The sequence below is a fragment of the Punica granatum genome, chromosome 6 (assembly GCF_007655135.1).
Source record: "Punica granatum isolate Tunisia-2019 chromosome 6, ASM765513v2, whole genome shotgun sequence".
NCBI classification, from domain to species: Eukaryota; Viridiplantae; Streptophyta; class Magnoliopsida; order Myrtales; family Lythraceae; genus Punica; species Punica granatum.
In genome coordinates this window covers 14,953,145-14,977,142 of record NC_045132.1, presented here as the reverse complement: position 1 = coordinate 14,977,142, position 23,998 = coordinate 14,953,145, and the positions used below count along the sequence as shown (strand labels likewise).

Below are 23,998 nucleotides of genomic sequence, written 5' to 3'. Positions count from 1 at the left end.
AAGAGAAGATGAAGGAACTCCCAGGATATATGGACTAGGGGGACCTCGAGAATGTGCTGGACAGAACAGGTGGTGTTCCATCCACTACTACTCTCACTTCGGTCGACATCGTCAATAAAGTTTCTATTAATTGGAGGCATAGACTCGAACTTCTAAGCTGTGCAGGCTGTCCCCAGTACCAACAGCTCCAAAATGAGTTTGGGCGTCTATCCATTTAAAGACCAATAAATCATTGATATGTACCTACTTGTATCTGGTCTGTTCTCTTGACTCAACCAAGCCCTCTAGCTAGATTTGCCTTGTTTCAGTCAGCAGCCTACATAATCAGGAGGCATCTCTCCCGTGGGTTCTTGTAATTGTGCTATTAACTCGACCTTCCAATAATTTTCAGAACTTCACGCCATAGTCTTTCATTCAATCGAATTGCACATCAAAACGAGTATACCAATTCAATGATCCTGGTTTTTTCCCCCTAAAAAGTAGACGCTGAGTCCAAACGAATGCAGCAATCAAAAGCACATAAACCTCCTTTGACAGCAGAATATGTAGCCAACATAAAAGGTGAGTTATCGTACCAAACATATCCAACTGCTTGATCCCATGAGGTCTTCAAACAGTTGAATCGAACTCGCTGGTTGAGATCTTCAAACATTGCCGAAAAGTCCAGAGGATATGCTCTGATCAACTTCCAGTTTCCTCTGAACCCATCCACTTCAAACAGACTTCATGGGCTCCCGGAGAAAATCACTGTTATGCAAAAAAAAAAGAAAAGAAGAGAAAACGCTTGTACAACAATGATCTGTAATACTGAATAGACAAAAGTTTCTAATAATACCTTTACCTGGACCAACAAAGAGAAGTTCGATCTTCCGAACAAGGTTTGACACGCTTGATTCTGCCATCCTGTTCTTCGGGCTCGGGGTCCTCGCTGGTTATGTGACAGATAAGAAGATCGAGAACCCAAGGGCTTCCACCAAATCCATCTGATTATATTTGTGAAGGAAGTTAGTTTGTGGTTCCCTTCTGCTCGATCCGTTCGGTTTATGAGAAACTTGGCGGGAAGGAGAAGCTGCAAGCCTGCAAGGGAAGGGGTGGGGAGGATAGAATGATGGAACTGCCCTTTTAAAGTCAATAGGTCGGTGGTTCCACCAACCGTCCCGGAATTGTTTCGTATCTTTTTGTTTTTCTTTTTTTTGGCCATAAAATCGTATCTGATATAGTATATATTCAAATATAATGTAGATTGTCACGTACGTTTTTAAATTAAAATTTTGAATAATTATACGCATGCGCGAACCTCATGCGTCTTTTATTCTAACTAAAAGATTGTTATTTTTAAAAAATTATTTCGACTTTTTGATTCTCTTAAAATTTATTAATTTTAAGAAACAGATAGTGGATAGTTAATATAATAAAAAGAATTTTTGAGGTGACAGAATATTGGATTTTCTTTCATTTCTTTTATTTCAATAATTTTCTATGAAATAGGAGAGAAATAATTGTAACAACCCAAAATCTCACATTGATGGGAGAAGGTGTTAGTGAAGTGGTTTATAAATATCAACCTATGGAATTACTAGCAACTTGGGTTTAAGCATTTTGGCCGAAGGTTGGGCTTGACAAGTTTCTAGGCCAATCCCGTATATTGGGTTGAATACTTACGCGGTAAGTGAAAGCCGAGAGGAGAAAACAAAACATGAGTAAGAACACACATTTCAACGATTTGTTGGTCTATAAACGGGTAGAGTGGAACCTCTTTTCGAGCTGTTGAAGCTGATTGAGGTCCCCCGGAAAAACTTGTTAACTAGCCTGAGGTAGAAAGAACTACTGAGACGAGAGTAGTAGCGGAGCGCTTCCTTCATGTCCAACATGTTCTCGAGGTCACCCCAGTCCATCATCTCAAGTTCCCTCATCTTCTCTTGGAACCTCTTTTCGAGCTGTTGAAGGCGATGGAGGTCCCCCGGAAAAAGTTGCTAACTATCCCGAAGTAGAAAGAACTACTGAGACGAGAGTAGTAGTGGAGCATTTTAATCAGAGACGAAAGAAACTCAAACGAGGAATTGAGTAGTCCGAGTTCGTGACTCCTTAAGTTTCATTCACTCCCTTGTGTTCCATTCAAGGACAGAGCCGCAAAGAATGCTCTGTTTGGTAGTTAGGATATAGGGTAGGATTCGATAGCAGGTCATTCCACCCCACATGGCTTGGTGTTGTTTGGATTGCATTTTAATCAGGATCAAGCCATGGTGTATATATCCAACTCCAAGCACTCTCCATAGGATAATATAGAAAATGATGATGTTTACATGACCAAACCAAACCCAGCACAACCTTTGATTTGTAAGTAACATCTTAAAATCAGATTTTGATTTATAAATGGTTATGTATGTGGCCCATCCTTTGACTTTATATGAGTTATTTTGTTTTGATGTGGGTAGAATTAAGTTAAAGTAAAATTTTAAAATCTCACTTTGAATCAAAACGAGGCATTTCATCGAATAGGAATTGAAGAAATTGGACTTGGCAGATGATTGAATTTGAGGGGATCATAATTGAAACTTCGGTTGAAACTTTTTCATCTGACTGGAGATCGGAATGAAAATAGAGATAGATACTAAAAATACCAAAAGACCAGAGCTATCAACCGCTGCCGCCCCTTGGCCTCCCACTTAATAGAACTAGTTTCTTCCAATGTTATCAACGAGGAGGTGAGGACTAAACAGATGATGGACACTGTCCTGGCTTTCAATTGCCATCAGCTACCACATTTTATTATAGGGTTTGCACGATAAAAAAAGTTTGATGAGAAGAACGCATGACGCTTGGAATCCCCAACATTGAAGAGTGTAACCGAAGATCCGTTATTAATGAATTTCTCCTCTGCCTGCTTCTTTAGGAGAGCACAAGTGGAGGTGGTGGGTGAAAGCTAGTTTTGGCTTAGTTTTGGTTGTTCATGGCATGGCAACTAATTGCAGCAACTCAAGTGGTCTGGATCCCATATGTATTTGAACAGCTAGAGATCATCATTGTATAAGGTGTGAAACCATATGATGGTGTCACCGGAAGATCACCAAGCAAAGGGAGAAGAAAGCGAGGATGTCTCCGGTGGAAGCTTCATGAAGGTCACAAGGCCCCTGCTTCAAGGAGAGAGAGAGAAGGAAAGACAAGTTGAGAAAAACCAGAGTTTGAGTTTCTGTTTGGTGAAAAGAGAAGATAGAAGCATTGAAGACTTGGTAGAATTGAAGATGAGGTAACTCACTGGATAGATGGACTAGGGCAACCTCAAGAACGTGCTGGATATAACAGGAGGCCTTCCATCCACTACTACTTTCACCTCAGAAGTAATTTCTACATCATTAATAAAGTTTCTACTGGACATGTACTCAAACTTCTAAGCAGTAGTGCAACCAACAGCTTTAAAACGAGTTTTGGGTCCACCCATTTATAGACCAATATATCATTGATATATTCCTACCTACTTGTATCTGATCCGCCCCCGTGACTAAGTCAAAGCCCTCTAGCTAGATTTGCCTTGCTTCACTCAACAACCAGCGTAATTAGGAGGCATCTCTCCTGTGATTTCTCGGAATTGTGCTGTTAACTCGACTTTGCAATAATGTTCAGAACTTCACGAATCACATCACAGTCTTAGATTCAATCGAATTGCACATCAAAACAAGTAACCTTCGAGGATCCTGGCTTATCCATTAAAAGTCAAAGCCGAGTTCAAAGCAATGAAGCAATCAAAAGCACGTAAACCTCCCTTGAACAACAGAATATGAAACCGGCATATAAGGTGATTTATCATACCAAATATATCCAAGTGCTTGCTCCCATGAGGACTTCGAACAATTGAATCGAACTATTGGTGGATGCAACTTCTTTTTGCCACCGTGGGATGCTTTTTTTTTTTTTTTTTTTTTTTCCCTCTTTGTTCATGGTGCAGACACCAAACGGTTGATGGAACATCTTCCCGGCTCATGCCACCAAGTTGCTGGCTGGCAGAAAAACTAATTTGCAATTACTGCTCGATAGCTGATGTGTCCCTACGGTGCTCTTAATCACAGCAAATCCCCAGACAGTGTACATGGGTTACATGTCCCCCATTCACCATTTGCACTTGAAGAGATAAACAAGAATGGGGAGTTTCCTCAATCATCGGCCTGCAAAATATCAATGGTTGTTAGTGCAGTGGGTATCCAATGGATATTCTAAAGTATCTAAAATCTGAACAGCCAATATCTCTTTGAAATCTTTTTGTTTTTGTATGATTCTGACTTGGGTCACAAGAAAGAATGACATACAGTTTTCATGCTAAGGGGCAAATTAGTTAAAAACTAGTTTTGAAGCCATTGCACGGGCCCTAGCAATTATTCGAAAAAATTTCATCGGACAATCAATAGCTACAACGGGAGATTGAAGCAGGAAACTAGGAGAAAAAAAGAAAAGAAATCAGTGGAAATCATAGAGAGAGTAGCAGTATCGTGACAAGTTGCATTTCCCGCCTCTTCATCTCATTGGAAATCAGTGGCACCGTACATCTCCTTAGGAAATTCAATACCATGCAGCGCCCTTGGCCTACAACTTGCCTAACAATCCCTCAGGACCTGCCGATTTTCATCAGGTATATGGCGAAAGGGATGCGCTCTTCAACACGTGTGATGTGCAGACATATCTCGACAGCCTCAAGCTTTAATGATGTGGGCAGGCACTCCGTGCAGTGCATCAAGAGCTATTTCCATGCCGACTTCATCATGGGCGTAAATGTCGAGGATGTCGTGTACAGTCAAGTCCTCTCTTTCACCAAATTTGCGTTAATGAGGAATTTGGTCCAATGTCAGTTTACGATCCATAGCATTTTCTAAGTACCAGTTGAAATGCAAACAGCAAACAACAAAGAATGTGACCGATAACCAGAAAAATAAAGGCACAATATACATGGTTCGACCCCTCTGGCCTTACTCAACAAGCTGTGAAATAGGATATGTGAGTCTACTGATGTTATTGCAACATCTAGAGAATTGTTGGTTAGCCAATTCATATCGAAAGTTGGGGCTATTCGGATCAACCGAGTCTTGCTGAAGAAACAAGCCCAATCAACCCTGTATTTTGATGTGAGTTACCCGGGTTCTTAGCATTTTTCAAAGATCTAAGTTTGAGCTCGTTATCAAACGTAATAATCAAGTAAGATATTTGAATTCGAAAAGATATGTGAATCATTGAATACACAAATACAGGATCACTTCGGCAAATTCAAAAATAAGAGGTGGTCGATTCGATCAAGAGAAGTAAAAAAGATATTTAATGGGATACTGGGGATTGGATCTTCTCCCTCATCTTCCATTCTAGCATCCTTGAGATGACGATCCGCATTAGTTGGTTTTGATGGTCAAGGCTTCTTGACAGACACAAATGCCACCATTTTCTGTTTCTAACTTCGGGTCATTAAGCAAAGTAGGAGAATCATCTTTTGCCTCTTGAAATCTTGATTAATTATTTTCCTTTTCATGTAAAGGCTACGGCCTATTTACTGAGTCAATTTGCATCAATGAAGATAAGTTGGATTGATCCAAACTTCACATCTTTAACATGCTCACCATTCGAGAAGTCTGACAACGATCGATCTTGTCTTCCTTGAACTGAGTTAGATAGCCATCAACACGTTTGGCGTTAATCAGGTTGCTCATCTGCAGCGACGCGATTACATGACTTCCTTTTCAAATGAAAAACAGTCTGCCAGGATGTCGAAGAACAAAGAAACAGAACCACTATGTGTGATATATATGCAGTGAGTGGCCCTATCTTCCGGGAAAGCCTCGATGCTTTCATAGCATTGGGGTACATCTTATCCAAAGAATCGTCCTTGTCATGATCCTGAACTTGACTTGCAATCTCACTCTTATGAAAACTCAAGATGACAAAAAGAGAGAACAATATTGCAATTTCCCCGGTAGAATTCAATCACATGAATGAACGTGACTGAACCAACACGCATAGGGGAATTCTTCAAAAGATTCCGTCAAGACATCATCAGACATTGGCATGCATAAATATTTAACTCACTGAGATTGATAATTCAATTCAAAACAAAAATTGTTCCATAGAATCACAAAATGATCAAGGCCCAGAAATATACGGTAATTTTATCTAGAAATTCGAGATTGCAATTGTTTTTGCACAATACCTTCCAGACGCGAATGAAGAATACCGCCTATTTTCCCTAATAAAATCTTCCTAGTAATTTAGAATAGAATTATTTCATATCAAATATTCTCTTCTAAATTCTGAAGAGATTTCCATCACTCGGGTTGGTGGAATTATGCAGAAGATATTGCAAATTCAAAATATAGTAGTCGTCTCTATCTTTTTTTTTTTTTTAATTATACCCAGTCAATTCTTTTCTTCACACACACAAAGAATAATGAGTTTGTTTTACTGTATCCACTGAAAGTTCGAGAAAGTTTCACCGAGATAATCGGTCCATATCTGCAAGGGGGGAACACAGCACAACGTTAGGCAAAGAGAAAGATAATAGAAAAGGGCCCAGAGAGCATATTTCACCGAGAGAGTAGACAATAGATGCATACATGTCTCTTCTCCTCACTGGAAATTCAACACCATAATTGCAGAGTGTCGTTCCAATATTTCGAAACCGTGTGCCTTCATCGATGAACCCACTAGGTTGTTGGCAGAGTTTGATAACCCGCTTCATAATTCCCAGCTTAATTAGCTATTACATCGGTAGCCCGTGGCGGTGGGAACCAATATAGAAAATAATAAAATCCAATATATTTTCCTCTTTTCGGTGAAAAAATCCAATATATTCTTAAGTATCTAAGACCTGAACAACCATATCTCTTTGAAATTTGAATAATAATGAGTCATTCATGGAAGATATTTATATTTATATCCTTTTGCTTTGCGTGATCTCTTGGTCCTTAATTCGCCATTTTAAGTTCAAAATTTCAACAGTTTTCTAAGGATTGTTTCCTTTAATATTTAGCTCTGCTTTTATACAATCTCGATTTTTGATTTTATGAAAATTATGAATTAATTTGTGGATATTTGGTAACTGTAATTAATTAAGTAAAGTGTTATCTTGATACGACTTGGGGTCAAACCGACGAGCTTAGGTCGGAAGGACTTCGTGATGAGGATCGTGGGCACGATGATGGGGCTGAAGTACATGAGCTCGGAAGTGGGATTCGTGAAGAGGGAGCTGATGCACAAAATCTCGGAGGCTTACATGTTCCGATTGGACCAATCACACGAGCGAAGGCAAGACAAATCCAGCAAGTTGTGGAGAGCTCATTTGCGGGTTTTTTGGGCCAAGAGGAGACTAATTCGAATTGGTCCCTAAAGGGCCTTATCCAATTAACTTGTCTTGAGATGGTCAATAGCCCATCCAAGATTAGAGTAGACGCATAAGGAAAGCCAAGAGATGCTGAAGAAGGAATAAAAAGACTGCCAAATATTCTAGGGGGCCTTTATTTAGTTTCTTCTATTAATTCCGGTTTTTAGGAAACTAAAGATATTCCAGTTGCCAAGTTTATTAGTTTCCAGATTCTCCTAGGCTTATATAAAAGAGGCTGAATAGCTGATTAGAGGGACTTTCAGACTACGCTGGTGAGAATTTTCCTCTAAGTTGTTCTTCGGCAACCTTCCTTGATTGTAAGCTTGGATGCTTGTAATTCTCGGCTATTTATAATATTGGTTCTTGGTTTTCTATAACCATTGGGTCAATATTTCATTCCTTTATAATATTGGTTGTTGGTTTTCTATAACCATCGGGTCAGTATTTCATCCCTCTTAATCTCTATTGGCTATTCGGGTTCGTTTTCCAGTCTTTGTTGTCGGGTCTTGCGGCAGGTCTCGTGGGGTTCGCATCATTTGGTATCAGAGCCTAAGCTCCAAATCGAGGTTTCTTTTTCTTCATTCTAGAATCTTTAGATATAGCTTTCATTTCTATCCTTTCCATTAATCTTGTCTGATCTGTTCTTAGCTATCTCAATCGTCAAAAAAAAAAGGAAAAATAAAAAAAAAGAAGAAAGAAAAAGTGCGAAAAAAAGGAAAAAAGAAAAAAAAAGAAAGAAAAAAGTGCAAAAAAAAAGGAGATATCATTAAGTGTTGTTCGTAGCACCATTTGCTGTCTTCATGGGCGAAGAATTTATTGCACAACTTGTTGTCTTTGTGTTCTAATCGTCTTGGCGTTAAGTTGACCTGTCATAGTAGCTCTTCCGTACTCAGTATCTTCTATCAATCCATAAACTACGTCGTTGGGTCAGATTGTGTCATATCATTTTCTTTGGATCAAAATATAGTTTTTTTTTTCGGGATCTAATATTATAAGTTGTTCGTGTTGAACTCGTTTTCCGCTTTGCGATCGGATTGATTAGTTGCCCTAGAACTTTGAAGAGGAAATTAAGAGAGGAAAAAGGCAGGAGTGTGTGAGAACATCAGAGGATAAAAGCCTATTTTGAGTGAAAACACGAGTGTTTTGAGTGGCATCTAGCTGAGTGTAAACACGTGAGGGAGCGCGTGAGGATCCTATAATTGCATATTTTATCATGTCACAGGAAAATAGTGGGGACGACAGAGGGCCTGATCTGAACATGACGTTACGAGCCATGCAACAACAGTTTGAGCGTATGAACATGGTTTTCGGTGAATTCCGAGAAAGGTTGGATAGGCAAGACGAACGGTTGGAACGGCTTCAACCTGCGCCCGTGCCACGGATTAGGAGACCCCACCGACAACCACCCGTTGATAATTTTGATGAAGAAGCATATGATGAAGAAGAGGAAGTGGCCTCCGATGCCACTTGGGGGAGAGGTAGAGGAAGAGGAGGCAGACCAAGGCATTTCGTTCGTAGGGAGCACCGGAGAAGAGACGCCGTGGACCATAACACAGGTTCGATTAAGCTGATCATACCTCCATTCCAAGGTAAAAACGACCCCGATGTTTACATTGAATGGGAGAGGAAGGTTGAGCTTGTGTTTGATTGTCATAATTATTCAGAGGAAAAGAAAGTTAAATTGGCTGCAGTTGCTTTCACCGATTATGCCATTGTTTGGTGGGACCAATTAACTGTGAGTAGACGCAGGAATCGTGAGCCTCGTATTGATACTTGGGAGGAAATGAAAGCAGTAATGAGAAGAAGGTTTGTTCCTGCCCATTATTATCGGGACTTGCACTTGCAGTTGCAAAGTCTGAGGCAAGGTTCCAAGTCGGTGGAGGATTATTACAAGGAGATGGAAATAGCCATGATACGTGGTAATGTTGAGGAGGACTGAGAAGCAACCATGACTCGATTCATCTGTGGCCTTAATCGGGAGATTGCCAATGTAGTTGAGCTGCAACATTACGTGGAGATTGACGACGTGGTACACATGGCCATGAAGGTTGAGAGGCAGCTCAAGAGAGGGGGTCGAACATCTTCAAAGGTAGAAGCTTCTGGTTCAGTGTCTTGGAGATCGAAGTGGGGTTCTTCTACGAAACCGGACGAGAAGACTGATTATAAGCCAAAGGGAGACACCTACAAGACCCAAGCCAACAACAAGGATAAGGGTAAAACTTTTTCTGAACCTCAAAGAAATCGTGATATCAAGTGTTTTCGTTGTTTGGGCTCGGGTCACATTGCTTCCCAATGTCCAAACAAGCGGACCATGATTATGATGTAGAGTAGGGATATCGAGACTGAAGAAGAAGAAGATAGTGATTCCATGCATCCACTCGAAGATGCTAGTGACGTCGAGCATGCGGTTGAAGGTCAAGCCTTAGTTATCATGCGAGCCCTACATGTTCAAGTTTGAGAGGATGGTGATGAGGTGCAAAGGGAGAATATCTTCTACACTCGTTGCCATGTGAAGGATCGTGTGTGTGGGTTAATTATTGACGGAGGAAGTTGCGTGAATGTGGCCAGCAAGTTGATGGTAGAAAAGCTCGGTTTGCATACCCAAAAACATCCCAAGCCGTACAAACTCCAGTGGCTGAATGAATGCGGTGAAGTGAAGGTAAATAAACAGGTTCTTGTGTCCTTTTGTATTGGAAAGTACCGGGATGAGGTTCTTTGTGATGTTGTACCAATAAGTGCTAGCCATATGTTGCTCGGGAGACCATGGCAGTTCGACAGGAGAGTGATACATGATGGGTATAGGAACCGATATTCATTTGTAAAGGACGGGAAGAAAGTAACACTTGCACCCTTGACACCGACTCAAGTGTTTGAGGATCAGATTCGAATTAAAAGGTCTCTTAGTGAGAAGAGTGAGAAAGTGGCTGAAAAACAAAAAGAGAAAGAGAGTGATCTTGAGAGAAAAGAAAGTGGAGAGAATGTGAAAAACAAGTGTGAAAAGATGGAGAGTTCAGAAAAAAAGGAGAGGAAGTTGAGTTTTTATACAAAAGAAAGAGAGCTTAAGGGTGCTTATAAGGCTAATAGACCGATGATCTTGTTCTTGTACAAGGAGGTCTATCTTTCTATTTCTGACCTTGACTCTACTTTGCCTAGTGTTGCTATTTCTCTCTTGCAGGAATTCGAAGATGTCTTTCCTGAAGAAATGCCGCAGGGACTACCACCAATAAGAGGGATTGAGCATCAGATTGATCTTATTCCAGGAGCTTCTATTCCAAACCGACCGGCCTATCGAAGTAGTATGGAAGAGGCTAAAGAACTTCAGAGGCAAGTTGAGGAGCTATTGGCCAAAGGACATGTTCGAGAAAGTATGAGCCCATGCGTTGTTCCTGTTCTGCTCGTTCCAAAGAAAGACGGGACTTGGAGAATGTGTGTCGATTGTAGAGCTGTGAACAAGATCACGGTAAAATATCGACATCCCATTCCTCGATTATATGACATGTTGGATGAATTGCACGGTTCCGTTATATTTTCTAAGATTGATTTGAAGAGTGGGTACCACCAGATTCAAATGAAAGAATGTGATGAATGGAAAACAGCTTTTAAAACCAAGCATGGATTGTATGAGTGGACGGTAATGCCATTTGGTTTAACTAATGCACCCAGCACTTTTATGCGTCTTATGAATCATGTTTTGCGTGCTTACATTGGGAAATTTGTGGTTGTCTATTTTGATGACATCCTGATATATAGCAAGAGTTTGGATGACCATGTTGAACATTTGAGAAGTGTCCTTGAGTCATTAAGACGTGAGAAGCTGTATGCTAATCTCAAGAAGTGTAGCTTTTGCTTGGATAAAGTTGTTTTTCTTGGTTTCGTTGTTAGTTCTAGGGGTGTGGAGGTCGATAAAGAGAAGGTAAGGGCAATCAAGGATTGGCCTACACCTACCACTATCTCTGAAGTGAGGAGTTTCCACGGCCTAGCGGGATTCTATCGAAGGTTCGTGCCGAACTTCAGTACCATTGCTGCTTCTTTGACAGAAATCATCAAGACGGATGTTGGGTTCAAGTGGGGAGAAGAGCAAGAGAAGGCTTTCGATACATTAAAAGAAAAGCTAAGTTCAGCTCCATTGCTACTTATACCAGATTTCTCTAAACCTTTTGAAATCGAATGTGATGCTTCTGGAATTGGTGTAGGTGCTGTACTTATGCAAGACCGGAGGCCCATTGCCTATTTCAGTGAGAAGCTTAAAGGGGCCGCTTTGAACTACTCTATCTACGACAAGGAGTTATATGCGTTGGTGAGAGCACTGGAAACGTGGCAGCACTACTTGTGGTCTAAGGAGTTCATCATTCACACAAACCATGAATCACTGAAACACTTGAAAGGACAAGGTAAGTTGAATCGCAGACATGCACGTTGGATTGAGTTCATTGAGATGTTCCCATATGTGATCCAATACAAGCAAGGTAAGGAGAATGTGGTAGCCGATGCCTTATCTCGCAGGTATGCCCTTGTTTCAACTCTTGGAGCTAAGTTTCTTGGGTTCAAGCATTTTAAGGAGTTGTATGAGCATGACCCTGATTTTGCTGCTATGTTTGCTGCCTGTGAAAAGGGAGTGTTTGATAAGTTTCATAGGCATGAGGGATATTTATTTCGTGAAAATAGGCTATGTATTCCAAAGAGTTCCATGCGTGAATTACTTGTTAGGGAGTCTCATGGGGGAGGGTTGATGGGGCACTTTGGAGTTGCTAAGACCTTGGACATTCTGAAGGAGTACTTCTTTTGGCCTCACATGAAAAGAGATGTCGAGAGAATTTGTTCTAGGTGCATCACATGTAAGAAGGCTAAATCGAAAATTCATCCACATGGACTTTACATGCCATTACCTGTTCCGAGTCACCCTTGGATTGATGTCTCCATGGATTTTGTTTTGGGTTTGCCTAGATCTAGGAATGGTCGAGATTCTATTTTTGTGGTTGTTGACAGATTTTCAAAAATGGTACACTTTATCCCTTGTCATAAAACTGATGATGCTACTCATGTGTCAAATCTTTTCTTTAGGGAAGTGGTGCGTTTACATGGAGTCCCTAAGACGATTGTGAGTGATAGGGATGCGAAATTTCTGAGTCATTTTTGGAGAGTTCTGTGGGCTAAGTTGGGAACAACTTTGTTGTTTTCTACTACCTGTCACCCACAAACAGATGGACAAACCGAGGTTGTCAATCGAACCTTGGGCACTTTGTTGCGCGCTGTGATTGGAAAGAATTTGAAAGCTTGGGAAGATTGCATTCCATTCGTTGAATTTGCATATAATAGGATTGTGCATTCTTCTACAAAGTTTTCACCATTTGAGGTTGTTTATGGTTTTAATCCACTAACTCCATTGGACTTGATTCCTTTACCTGTAAATGAGCTTTCTAATCTTGATGGAAAGAAAAAGGCAGAGTTGGTGAAGCAGATTCATGAAGAGGCTTGGCAAAACATTTTGAAGAAGAATGAACAAGCAGCATCCCGAGCCAACAAAGGAAGGAAGCGGGTCACTTTTCAACCTGGAGATTGGGTTTGGGTTCACTTAAGGAAGGAGAGATTTCCGAGTCTGAGGAATTCCAAGTTGAATCCACGTGGAGATGGACCATTTCAAGTTCTACATAAGATCAATGACAATGCTTATAAGATTGATCTTCCAGGTGAGTATCAAGTAAGTTCGACTTTTAATGTTTCTAATCTTTCTCCCTTTGATACAGGTTCAGATTCGAGGACGAATCCTTTTGAAGAGAGAGGGAATGATACGACTCGGGGTTAAACCGACGAGCTTAGATCGGAAGGACTTCGTGATGAAGAACGTGGGCACGATGATGGGGTTGAAGCATACGAGCTCGGAAGTGGGATTCGTGAAGAGGGAGTTGATGCACAAGATCTCGGAGGCTTACATGTTCCGATTGGACCAATCACACGAGCAAGGCAAGACAAATCCAGCAAGCTGTGGAGAGCTCATTTGCGGGTTTTTTGGGCCAAGAGGAAACTAATTCGAATTGGTCCCTAAAGGGCCTTACCCAATTAACTTGTCTTGAGATGGTCAATAGCCCATCCAAGATTAGAGTAGACGCATAAGGAAAGCCAAGAGATGCTGAAGAAGGAATAAAAAGACTGCCAAATATTCTAGGGGGGGCCTTTATTTAGTTTCTTCTATTAATTCCGATTTTTAGGAAATTAAAGATATTCCAGTTGCCAAGTTTATTATTTTCTAGATTCTCCTAGGCTTATATAAAGGAGGCTGAATAGCTGATTAGAGGGACTTTCAGACTACGCTGGTGAGAATTTTCCTCTAAGTTGTTCTTCGGCAACCTTCCTTGATTGTAAGCTTGGATGCTTGTAATTCTCGGCTATTTATAATATTGGTTCTTGGTTTTCTATAACCATCGGGTCAATATTCCATTCCTTTATAATATTGGTTATTGGTTTTCTATAACCATCGGGTCAGTATTCCATCCCTCTTAATCTCTATTGGCGATTCGGGTTCGTTTTCCAGTCTTTGTTGTCGGGTCTTGCGGCAGGTCTCGTGGGGTTCGCATCATATCTTTTTCACAAAAATAGGAGAATAAGTAGGAGCGGAGTTTTATAATAAGATCAGATTATAGAAAAATAAAAATGGTTATGAGGTCTCTTTCTTAAATAATAATATAAGATCAGATAAGATGAGATGAATAAAGTTAGTGATTTTCATTGATGGAGATTCTACGGTTGTTGAATCCTATATTTTCTACCCTTCATGCCTTTATTTCAGCTTGGTCTCAGTAGGATTTTGCTATTCACAGAGTTACCCCATCTTTATTTGATTTGTGTACTTAATTATAGGAGTGATCGGTTCCGGGTACCCTGTCTTTTTCACGATACCCGGACCTTACCCTGTAAGGGACCGGTTCCAAGATTTTGGAACCGGACCCTACCCTGTTGAATCCTGGAACCAGAACCTATCCGGAACCTATATTATACCACAGGTTTCGGGTACCCTGTTGGAACCTGTAAATTTTTTTGTTCCGATTTGAAATCTACTCGATTTGCAAAATCATGGGAGAGCGACACGGCATCCAAATTGTGTCAGCTCCGATCAAAACAGATTGTATATATATGTATGAAATAGTTTATGGATATCCATACTCGCTTAGATTTTTTCTTTTTTTCTTTTTGCCCTCGTATATCGTTTTTTCTTAATGAACAAAAAATGCTCAAGTAAACAGATTACAAAGAGGGTGCAGAAAAACATATTTTAGGAATAGGGAGCAGAGCATGCCGTGTGTGAAAGGCAAAAAGCATTGCATCTTGCCCAACTTAATGTTCCCCAACAATCCCTCACTGTCCAACATCAAGTTTCAATTACTTCACTGCATCTATTGCGGTAAACAAACTAACTAACGGAACAACTAAACTCCCTGTTGTATGATATTTAAGGCAAAACATACATATTTTAACAGTAAGAGATTTATTTGTGATAAAAGCTTCAGAGAAACTCTTTTCCTGCGAGTATCATAACCGTAAATCAGAGCCCTACCCAACTCAGCATGATCTGCCAGCTAGACAGCGAAGGTAAGAAAACATAATTCTTAGAAAAACAAAGGAGAAAAGCTAACATACCACCAGGTCCTGTAGTAACGTCCGAAGAATATTTTCAAGAAGCTGGTTCTCATCTTGCACTAACTTTGTTCGTTTCTGTCAAGAAAAAAATTATATTCATTATGTTTTACTCGGATATTCACTTAAAACCAAAATAGAGTTTTAATTAGTAGCTACAGCCATTGTGTTGTATTTACAGACTTGTAGTCCAAACCCTCCACGCACAGGCCCGCAAGAAATGCTAAAATTTGATAATAAAGAATAACCATTAGGTCTAGTAGATTCTGACGAGAACATCCCGTTGCTACAGTGCTACTCCATGGGAAGTTTGAACATTCAAGAACTTAAACTCGTGCCTCCAGAAACGGTGATTGATTTTTCACTTATTCATGCTATCATTCTCTAATATCGAAAACTTTCCAGATAGCTCAGGTAAGCGAATGTGACGGGAACGAGAATACCTGAGGTTTTATGACTTCCTGAACTATCCGGAGGGCAAAGTTTTCCGGTGGCCCTGGTTGCAGAATTGCCATTTTAAATGCTTCCTGAGAATCAAACTCCATCAGGAATCTAACCGAAAGACGAAGAAATTAACTAACTGTTGAATCACAAAGACAGCGCAGCAAGAAAAATGAACTTAAAGCTCTGTTGACTACCTAAATATGTTAGTCGAGCTCAGGAACAATGAAAGAGCAATCGAACAACTTCAGCAACGAGAGTGAGATCATGAACAGTGTTCTTACCATGCTAGATTGCTAGTTGTTCAGCAATACAATGAAAGATTCCTCAATTGAAAGCCGAAACCCAAAATCAACGACAGTGAAACAGCTCTCGGGCATTTGGAGAGAATGAGAGAAGCAGCATGAGATGATGAATGGATGAAGTGATCGAACCCAACTATTTCTGTAGCTGGATATATCAGAAGATATCAGGAGCTCCCATGTTAGCTCCGAACTTAAAGCTCACCGAGGAAACGAGACTGTGTGCGCGGGCTGTATACGGAACATCAAACAGCCTTTCAGTAGATAAACAACAAACAATCTAATCTCCATTTTGTACGGAGCAACAGAGTCCTGACTGATATAAAATCGCGCTCTATGCTTTGAAAAGCAAGGCGCACAAGCATATGATCATCATTCAGTTTTCGGAAATGAGTTCATCAAGCCAAAACCACCACGCAAGTCGTAATGCACTATCCAGAAGTGAAGAAATGGAAATCATCGATACTAACGCAACAAATCATGGAGAGCGAGAGCGACACGACATCCAAATCGTTGTCAGCTGCTTCGATCAAATGGATTGAAAGCATGAATGAAGCGAAGGAAGGAGGCAATTGACCTTGGCATTGACGATGAGAGAGGGATGACGAGGCGGTTCCTGAGAGTAATCGGACGGTGCTCGGAGTCCTGGCATTTTTGGTTCAGCTCCGCCGATTCTGGTCCTTCTATCTTCGCAGGGAGGGAGGAGGGAGGGTAGGTTGCGGCAGCAGAGAGAGAGAGAGAGAGAAGGCTCTTGTCGTCTTCTCGGATTCCTAGAGAGAGCGAGAGGGAGGGAGGGACTACAAGGGCCAAGGGTTGTGTTAACTTTACTCTTTCTCCTTTTTTTTTTTTTTTAATAAATATCCGGTCCCGGTTACCGGTTTCGATTCCGGTTTTGAGTACCCTGTAAGCAGGAACCAGAACCGGAACCGATTTTCACCGGTTCCTGATTTTAATACCCGGACCCTACCCTATTTTCAATACGAGCTACCCGGACCCTACCCTATCGGGTAGGTTCCGACCGGTTCCGGGTATACCCGGTACCCATGCACACCCCTACTTAATTAGGTCCCTTTTCTTCTTTGTTTTGTTTTTCTTTCAGTTCATTTATGATGAGATGCTTTGTATATCTCCCGTGTACTTTGTTCTTCACTCATAAATGAATTCTTATCATCCATCACACAAAAAAAAAAAAACAAAGAAAGACTCATATATTCTTTGTTCCACTCTGCGCGAGCCTTTATTCCAATTGAATGATATATAAAACAAGAACGCTACAACTCTCCTTGGAATTCTGAAAAGATAGAAAGCGTATGATGCTCAACTAATAGAAAGGATAACGTTTGTTGAACAATAATCCTCCATGATCCGCAATCCAAATAAGCTAGGGGATGGTTGAAGTGGAAAGTGAGGGAGCAAGACGCGGAAAGATCACAAACAAATAGACATACAAAATTATTTTGTCAATAGTCATACAAACTTTTTCCGCCTTGAATTCAGTTTCCTGGCTATTCACCAAAAAGGAAAACAAATTCAGAAGAAATTGAAGAGAAATGTTGGGAAGAAAATAACTGAACAAGAGAGCAGCCTTCTGAAAGCCAATTTTTTTGGAAGGTTACTGGTCTTAGAAGTGATCAACATATGCTCCAATTGAATTAATGTATCTGCCACTTAGTCCATAAAATCCAACTAGTTTCCCGGTACTAGTTGTGAACGAAAAAGGTGTTCCTCCACTGTAGCCGAATGGCCCATGCGTCTTCTTATTGCTCTGAAATGTGAGTGATCTGACGACTGTAGTACCTAGGAAGTCTCCAGTATATCCTGAGATTGATGTCAAGTATTCATTTGGGCAGTCCAGCTCAATCTACAATGTCACGATACCAAGTAACCGCGTTATTACTGTGTTGCACAATAAACCGAAGATCAATAAAGAATATGTGTCAATTGTACTTCAGAATTTGTGCTTATATATGCATGTAAACGTAAAAGCTATACGACAAGATCAATTTGTACTTTGCATGTTTTCTCATGCAACATTGGAAAAAAATTAGAATGTTTTGAATGAAGAACGAAGCATATATACCATCAAATTTTTCAACCAACATTCTTCATAATTATTTGTCAACCAATTCGATGAAGACCTAGAAATGTCAAACATACCGTATATGAACATCCGCCACTACCGCCACGGTGTGCTGATTTCTTGCCTTTGTCGTAAATACAACACATGCCATCAATGACTGTTCCATAAGAAAGAAAGATTTGTTGCACATCTCTATGTTTTTCATCGTCCCAGGGGTCTCCACTTCCACCTCCAAATGGTCCAACAGTGTTGGCTGGGTTCAGATGATCAAAAGCTGGTGCAAAATATGCCCCAATGCAATCGAGATATTGGCCAGATCTTCCATATAATCCAACTATCTTTCCAGTATTTGGTGGGGATGAAAAGTATGTGCCTTGCTCTGGACCATATGGACCGTACACTCTTTTGTTGCTTCGGAATGTCAACGAGTAAAGAAGATCCATTGGACCCCATTCACCAAAATAGCCAGAAATAGAAGTTATATACTCATTTGCACAATCCAATTCGATCTGTCAAACAAGATAACACGATGATATACAACATAAGAGCTATATATATATATATATATATATATATATGTAGAATTGTAGACACAATGAATTAAATATTATGTCCACAATTTAATATAAACCAACCGATACAAGTGTGAAATTTTTTAAGGTACTAACCGTATGCGAATGGGAGCCACCATCTGCACCATGTTTCAATCCATCTGAAGAGGTTCCATTGTCATCGTATACGCATTTAATGGAATCAATCACGCTTCCACACCTGATAATGATTTGCCTTAAACCGGTACGTCTTCCGTCATCCCAAGGGCTTCCACCATCACCTCCGAAAGGTCCGACAGTTCTCATAGGATGTTTGTGAGAAACTGGTTCAAGATACGCTCCAATGGAATCAAGATGGCCATTGCAGCTTCCGTAGAATCCCACAATCTTGCCACCGGTTGAAGGACCACTGAATGGTATCCCAACCTCCCGACCAAATGGTCCATACTTTCTTGTGTTACTGTTGAATGAGATTGACTGTAGAATGAGTCTGCCAAGATGTTCTCTCAGGTAGCCCGAGATCGATCTTAAGTATTCATACGGATAGGCCAACCTAACCTAGGAAGAGCATGAAACATACATCTAAGTCATTTATGTCACATTGTTCCGTATTATTAGTAGTTTATAAGCGCAAATCTCCATCAGTATACCTATGGAAAAGTGAGCAGTTCATCTAATATGCACTAAGACAACATACCGAGTAGAATTCACCTCCACCTTTTTCACCGTGTGTGAAGGGAATTGTGCGGTGGCCGTGATTGTCGTAAATGATGCTGATAGACTCAACTTCTGTATCAAAGACCACATTGATCTGCCTTATGTCTGGATGCTTTCCGTCGTCCCAAGAATTTCCATCCCGGTTACCAAATGGACCTATGGTTTTGAATGGATATGGATGTGAAATTGGCCCAATATATGCTCCGATAGAATTGACATAGGAACCACACTTCCCGAAGAATCCGAGTATCTTTCCGTCCTTAATTTGTTTATCATGAAAAGAGAAAGGATTCCCATTTTCATCGCCAAATGGTCCATATTTCCTTCGGTTACTGTGGATCGAGAGTGACTGGATAATGCAGAGATTAGTGTTTGAACAGCCGGAGATTGAAGTCAAATATTCGTCTGGGTAATCTAGTGTAACCTGCAAGAAGTTCCCGGACGTTCATCAATATCATAAGCTACTCGCTAGCTCGAGAGCGCAGCATAATAGATAACAGAGTCTCATCTCGAGTATTAGAAAAATTGACGAGTAACAAAGTAAAAAAATTCACGTGAATCTATTGATTCAGATTTAGATCGCATGAAGTCACGAAGACGAAACCGATTCTAAATAACTGGATAAAGATAATAACACAATCAATCCAAATATTAACGAGAAAAGAAAGAATAATAATAAAGAAATAATGGTTTACCCTTACCCAAAAAAAAAAGGAATAATAGTTTACCTGAAACTTCCAGTTCAATCTTCTCATAAGATATTGTTGATCTCGGCTTGATCTATTTAAGAATTATATTTAGACATATTTCCTCAGGATTTCCATATCTCGATCATTTAGTTAATCTTAGGTTGAATTGGATAGTAAGTGCAATGTCATTATTGGTATCTACTGAGGCCATGTGCTCAAATCCCATTTGCACGAGGCCATGGGATGTGTGTATGGATAGTCCATGAGGCCATGGGCTCAAATCCCATTTGCACGAATACCCCTTGGCCCGCCCCTTATCAAAGAAAAGAAGATGAGAGGAATAAAATAGATTTGAGAAGATCGAAAATAAAAGATTCAAAGATAAAGTTTTTTCTTTTAGTAAGTAAAGCGATGGCAAGGCCGATGTCAAAAGCTGCTATGGGGACTATTTTTACACAGTGGAAAAGTAGAGTCTAAACTATGATTGAAATTCCAGTGTTTTATATATGAAATTTTGAAATTCCAGGAATCCTTAAAAAAAATAAAAAGATAAAATACTTTGAAAGATATTCTTTTTTTTCTTTTTTCTTTTTTCCAAATTATGAGGGAGATTTAGAAGCTAAGAGAGGAAAATGTAGGTAAAAGAGTATAAACGATTCTATTGGCGAGAATCGAACATAAAACTTCTTGACTTTAGGCAAGCAACACCATTTTTCTCAAACGATATTTCTCATTTGTCTATAGATGGATTTTAAAGTTCGGACATATTATATTTGGACTTATATACCCTACACTGCCTGCAAAAATCGACTTTCCACAGGCGGGATGATCTCTAATCAGGGCAAATTAACCCTCAATGCTATCTTTGGTAGATCCAATTTCAAACTTTAGCCACGAGGTCAAAATTGTAGAAGTTCCGTTAAAAATAACATTAATTTCCTAAACTAATTATATAGTCCACACGAGGTGTATGATATAAAAATCCGGAATGAATTATATAATCTAACGAATATATATATATATATATATATATATAGATAGATAGATAGATAGATAGATACATTTGTTTCTATCAACTGCCGCTGCCTGAGTAAAGGAATTAACAATGCCAGAGTATCTAATGAACTAACCGTAGAAGTTTGGCCCTCATGGGATTCACCATGCCTGCATGAACGTACGAGAGATCCGTTATGATCATAGTCGATGCGGATAGACCCAACAACCGGCCCGAACACGACAATCTCCATTTGCCTTATGCCACTATAAGCTTTATCGTCAAAAGAAGACCCACCATGCTCTCCACATGGCCCAACCACGGATTCAGAAGGATGGAGAAATGAGTCCGCATTTTCTAAACATTCTCCGGTATAGTCTAAAATAGGATTTCGTTCTAACCGCTGCAACAACTTGTTCCATTGATCTTTCTTTCTCTCGAAAAGCCAAGTGCCGAGAGTTATAATGGCTGATGGGAGCCCTCCTGCATAGTGAACAAGATTCCTGGACAATTCTTCACAACCTTCTTGGTCACCATCTCCGTCGTGGAACGCATAACGACCGAAGAGCTGGAGTGATTCTGTTTCGCCGAGTCCTGAGACCATGCACTTGCAGTCCACTTTAAGATCATCCAGCAACGACTCATCTTTTGTGGTTATTAAGATTCGACTTCCATGAGCAAGCAATCCTCCTCGTCCACCTGCAAGTAATGTCACTATATTCTTCTCGTTCACGTCATCCAGTACAAGAAGTACCTTCCTGTTGCGCAACTTATCCCTCATCAGACCAAGGTTGCGATTCGAATATTGCTCGTCCAATGCCAAGTGTTTTACCTTCAAGACATCATTGAGGAGCCTTTTCTGGAACTTAATAATATCTCCTTTTTTTGCATCTCCGATGTTTTCCAGGAAACTCACACCTTCAAATTTGCTGTAAACACGGCTGCATACAAGTCTTGCCAAGGTTGTCTTGCCTATTCCTTTGGTCCCATGTAAACCGATGATGCGCACATCATGAGACGAGCTGATGTCTAACAAGGAAATCACAGCGGTCGCACTGTCATCTATTCCGACTGCGTCTTTTATGAAGTAAGGTGAATTCCTGAAGGCAGTCTTGCTAAAGATTTGCCCCACAATTTTCTCAATGAGCAATGATTCATCCCTGATGATGTTGATGCGATAAAAGGATTAGCTGATAGTTTCACAGTATGAAATATTCATACTACTAAATGCATGGCTGTATCATATCATATATCATGTGCACAAAAAATAGGAATTAGTGCACTCAAGGATGAAATTGGAAAGACAATAAAAGTTCAATGACCAAATCCAGATCTTATAGATTAAAGATCTTATAGATCTTTACAAATGCCTTTTTTTGTTTTTTTGTAGTGCAGGGGTACCAACAAACTACACTAACTTTATTCGGGTCGAGATATTTTAGTGTGTGACCCTAAGCCACTTTTAGGGTAGATTAGGGAAACTACTTTTGATTTCAACCTTACGATTATTTCACTTTCGCCGTACGTCAACTTTTCCATTGAAAAAAAAAGTTCACATTTTTTTCATATAAGAATTAATTTTTGGAAATAAAAAAGATTAAAGCATAGGTCTAGATTGTAGATGGAGAGGGGAGTTGGGCAATTGAAATGGCCAGCACGACCCCTATCCGAGGACAAGGTTAATCGAAAACATAATCTAGGATTAAAGTGAAGAAACAGCCAAAGGTTGAGGAATATGAAGTGATTTGTTTTCTTCCCCGTAAATTATTACGTGACCCAGCATATTGCAAAGGAATTTGTTTGGCCCAAAAAAGCCAAGAAATTTGACAGAGTGGGAATATTTGCATATTGCAATTTACCCAAAATATGAATATATACGAGTTGGTGGAGGTTAAAGGTGGAGTTGTACCCATTGGCGTCATTCTGTAAATGCAATCCCGATCGGTTCCCTGCCTCATAGAGCGCAGCCCGCCAGGCGGCCGCCTTGGCCTCCCCTTGCTTGGCCGCACTGCTCTCTAACCATCTCCCGAACTCCCCTTGCTGCCTCCGGACGTCCGTTGCCTCCACGTCAAAGAAGATCGGGACCACCATGTGGCCGTGGTCTCTATACACCTGCCCGTCACAGTTCATTATCTCGACGAGCTCGTCGAGGCACCATCTAGAGTTGGAGTAGTGGGTGGTGAAGAGAACAAGGGCAATCCTCGAGCCACGGATTGCTTCCAAGAGCATCGGTCCCACGATGCGGCCGCGTTGGTCCCAGTCGACGTCGCGGTAGCAACTGATCTCGGCACGCTCAAAGGCACGGAAGAGGTGGGACATGAAGCTCTTCCTCTTGTCCTCACCCCTGAAGCTCACGAACACATCATACTTCCACTCGGGTGGGGCTACAGCCGGCGGAGGTTGGGTCGAGGTTTCCCCGGCCATGGCTAAGGCTTAAGGATGTGTGTTTGAAGTGAATTTTGGGAATGTGATGAAATTGTACAGGGGGCTTTGAGTCCTTTGATAATGGGGGAAGGCTATTCGATTGGGAGATGAAGACTGTCGCAAGGACTTTTAAGGCATGACCATATTATACGTGGAATCCGTACCTAATACCAAATATAACATACCTAATACGAAATATAACTTGATTTTTTTATATTTTTATTATATAAAAATTCTAATTGACCCCATCATTTATTTTAAAAAAATCAATTTAATAATTATTTTAAAGTTAAATTACTTTTATTTGGTATATTCTGCCTTTTATTTTTTATGTTGCCGCTCTAGAGCAGGTGCGTTTCCTCTAGTATATGTGAAAAAGAAAAGGATGGTGTAGTGCCCATGAGGGTCATTATTTAAAGAGTAAACTAATAATTTACCCCTTTAGAGATTGATGTTCTATCAAATCAGACATCAAGTAATTTTTTACATCACCTTTAATATTGATCAATTAAACGTACATCATATTGGCCCTTCTGTCAACCTACCGTTAAAAATTGAACGAAAAACATTTAAAAATAACTTTTGATTCATTTTATGATTTTTTTTAAATTCCTTAATAATGTATTATATTATTTAATCATAAAAATTTACAAAACTGAAATAAAAAGAAAACAAAATTACTTGAGATTTGAGAGGGAGGGGGTGTGGGTGTGGGGGAAGACCAACGATTGGGCATCACCACAAGCCAATCTCGTCTCTAATGTCCCACACCTTTGGTGAGCTTGCATTGGGGGCGGTGGCTACAGAAGATGCTCCACCG

The 23,998-nt window shown here is 40.3% G+C and overlaps 1 protein-coding gene and 2 long non-coding RNA genes across 3 annotated transcripts; all 3 read right to left on the bottom strand.

The window, feature by feature from the left end:
* Positions 1–384: 384 nt before the first annotated feature.
* On the bottom strand, positions 385–1,078 carry LOC116210522. The gene is made up of 2 exons (XR_004157515.1): positions 842–1,078; positions 385–747 (listed from the first exon to the last, which is right to left on the bottom strand). It is a non-coding gene; the product is annotated as an uncharacterized LOC116210522 (long non-coding RNA).
* Positions 1,079–14,992: 13,914 nt separating this feature from the next.
* LOC116210091 lies at positions 14,993–15,507 on the bottom strand. The gene is made up of 2 exons (XR_004157416.1): positions 15,424–15,507; positions 14,993–15,058 (listed from the first exon to the last, which is right to left on the bottom strand). It is a non-coding gene; the product is annotated as an uncharacterized LOC116210091 (long non-coding RNA).
* A 1,628-nt stretch (positions 15,508–17,135) lies between these two features.
* Positions 17,136–23,304, bottom strand: LOC116211610 (jacalin-related lectin 4-like). The gene is made up of 6 exons (XM_031546066.1): positions 22,664–23,304; positions 20,891–21,914; positions 19,052–19,495; positions 18,472–18,912; positions 17,881–18,312; positions 17,136–17,584 (listed from the first exon to the last, which is right to left on the bottom strand). Exons 1-6 carry the CDS (start codon positions 23,176–23,178, stop codon positions 17,345–17,347), a joined length of 3,096 nt encoding a protein of 1,031 aa, XP_031401926.1. The 5' UTR covers positions 23,179–23,304; the 3' UTR covers positions 17,136–17,344.
* Between the last annotated feature and the right edge of the window lie 694 nt (positions 23,305–23,998).

What these genes read in the sequence shown, in the direction of transcription:
- LOC116211610 (XM_031546066.1), bottom strand. Translation starts at nt 23,178, where the DNA reads ATGGCCGGGGAAACCTCGACCCAACCTCCGCCGGCTGTAGCCCCACCC. An exon ending in GTGGAGGTGAATTCTACTCG is followed by an intron (nt 18,913 to 19,051) that starts GTATGTTGTCTT and finishes TGCTCTTCCTAG; the next exon opens with GTTAGGTTGGCCTATCCGTA. An exon ending in GTGGCTCCCATTCGCATACG is followed by an intron (nt 18,313 to 18,471) that starts GTTAGTACCTTA and finishes CTTGTTTGACAG; the next exon opens with ATCGAATTGGATTGTGCAAA.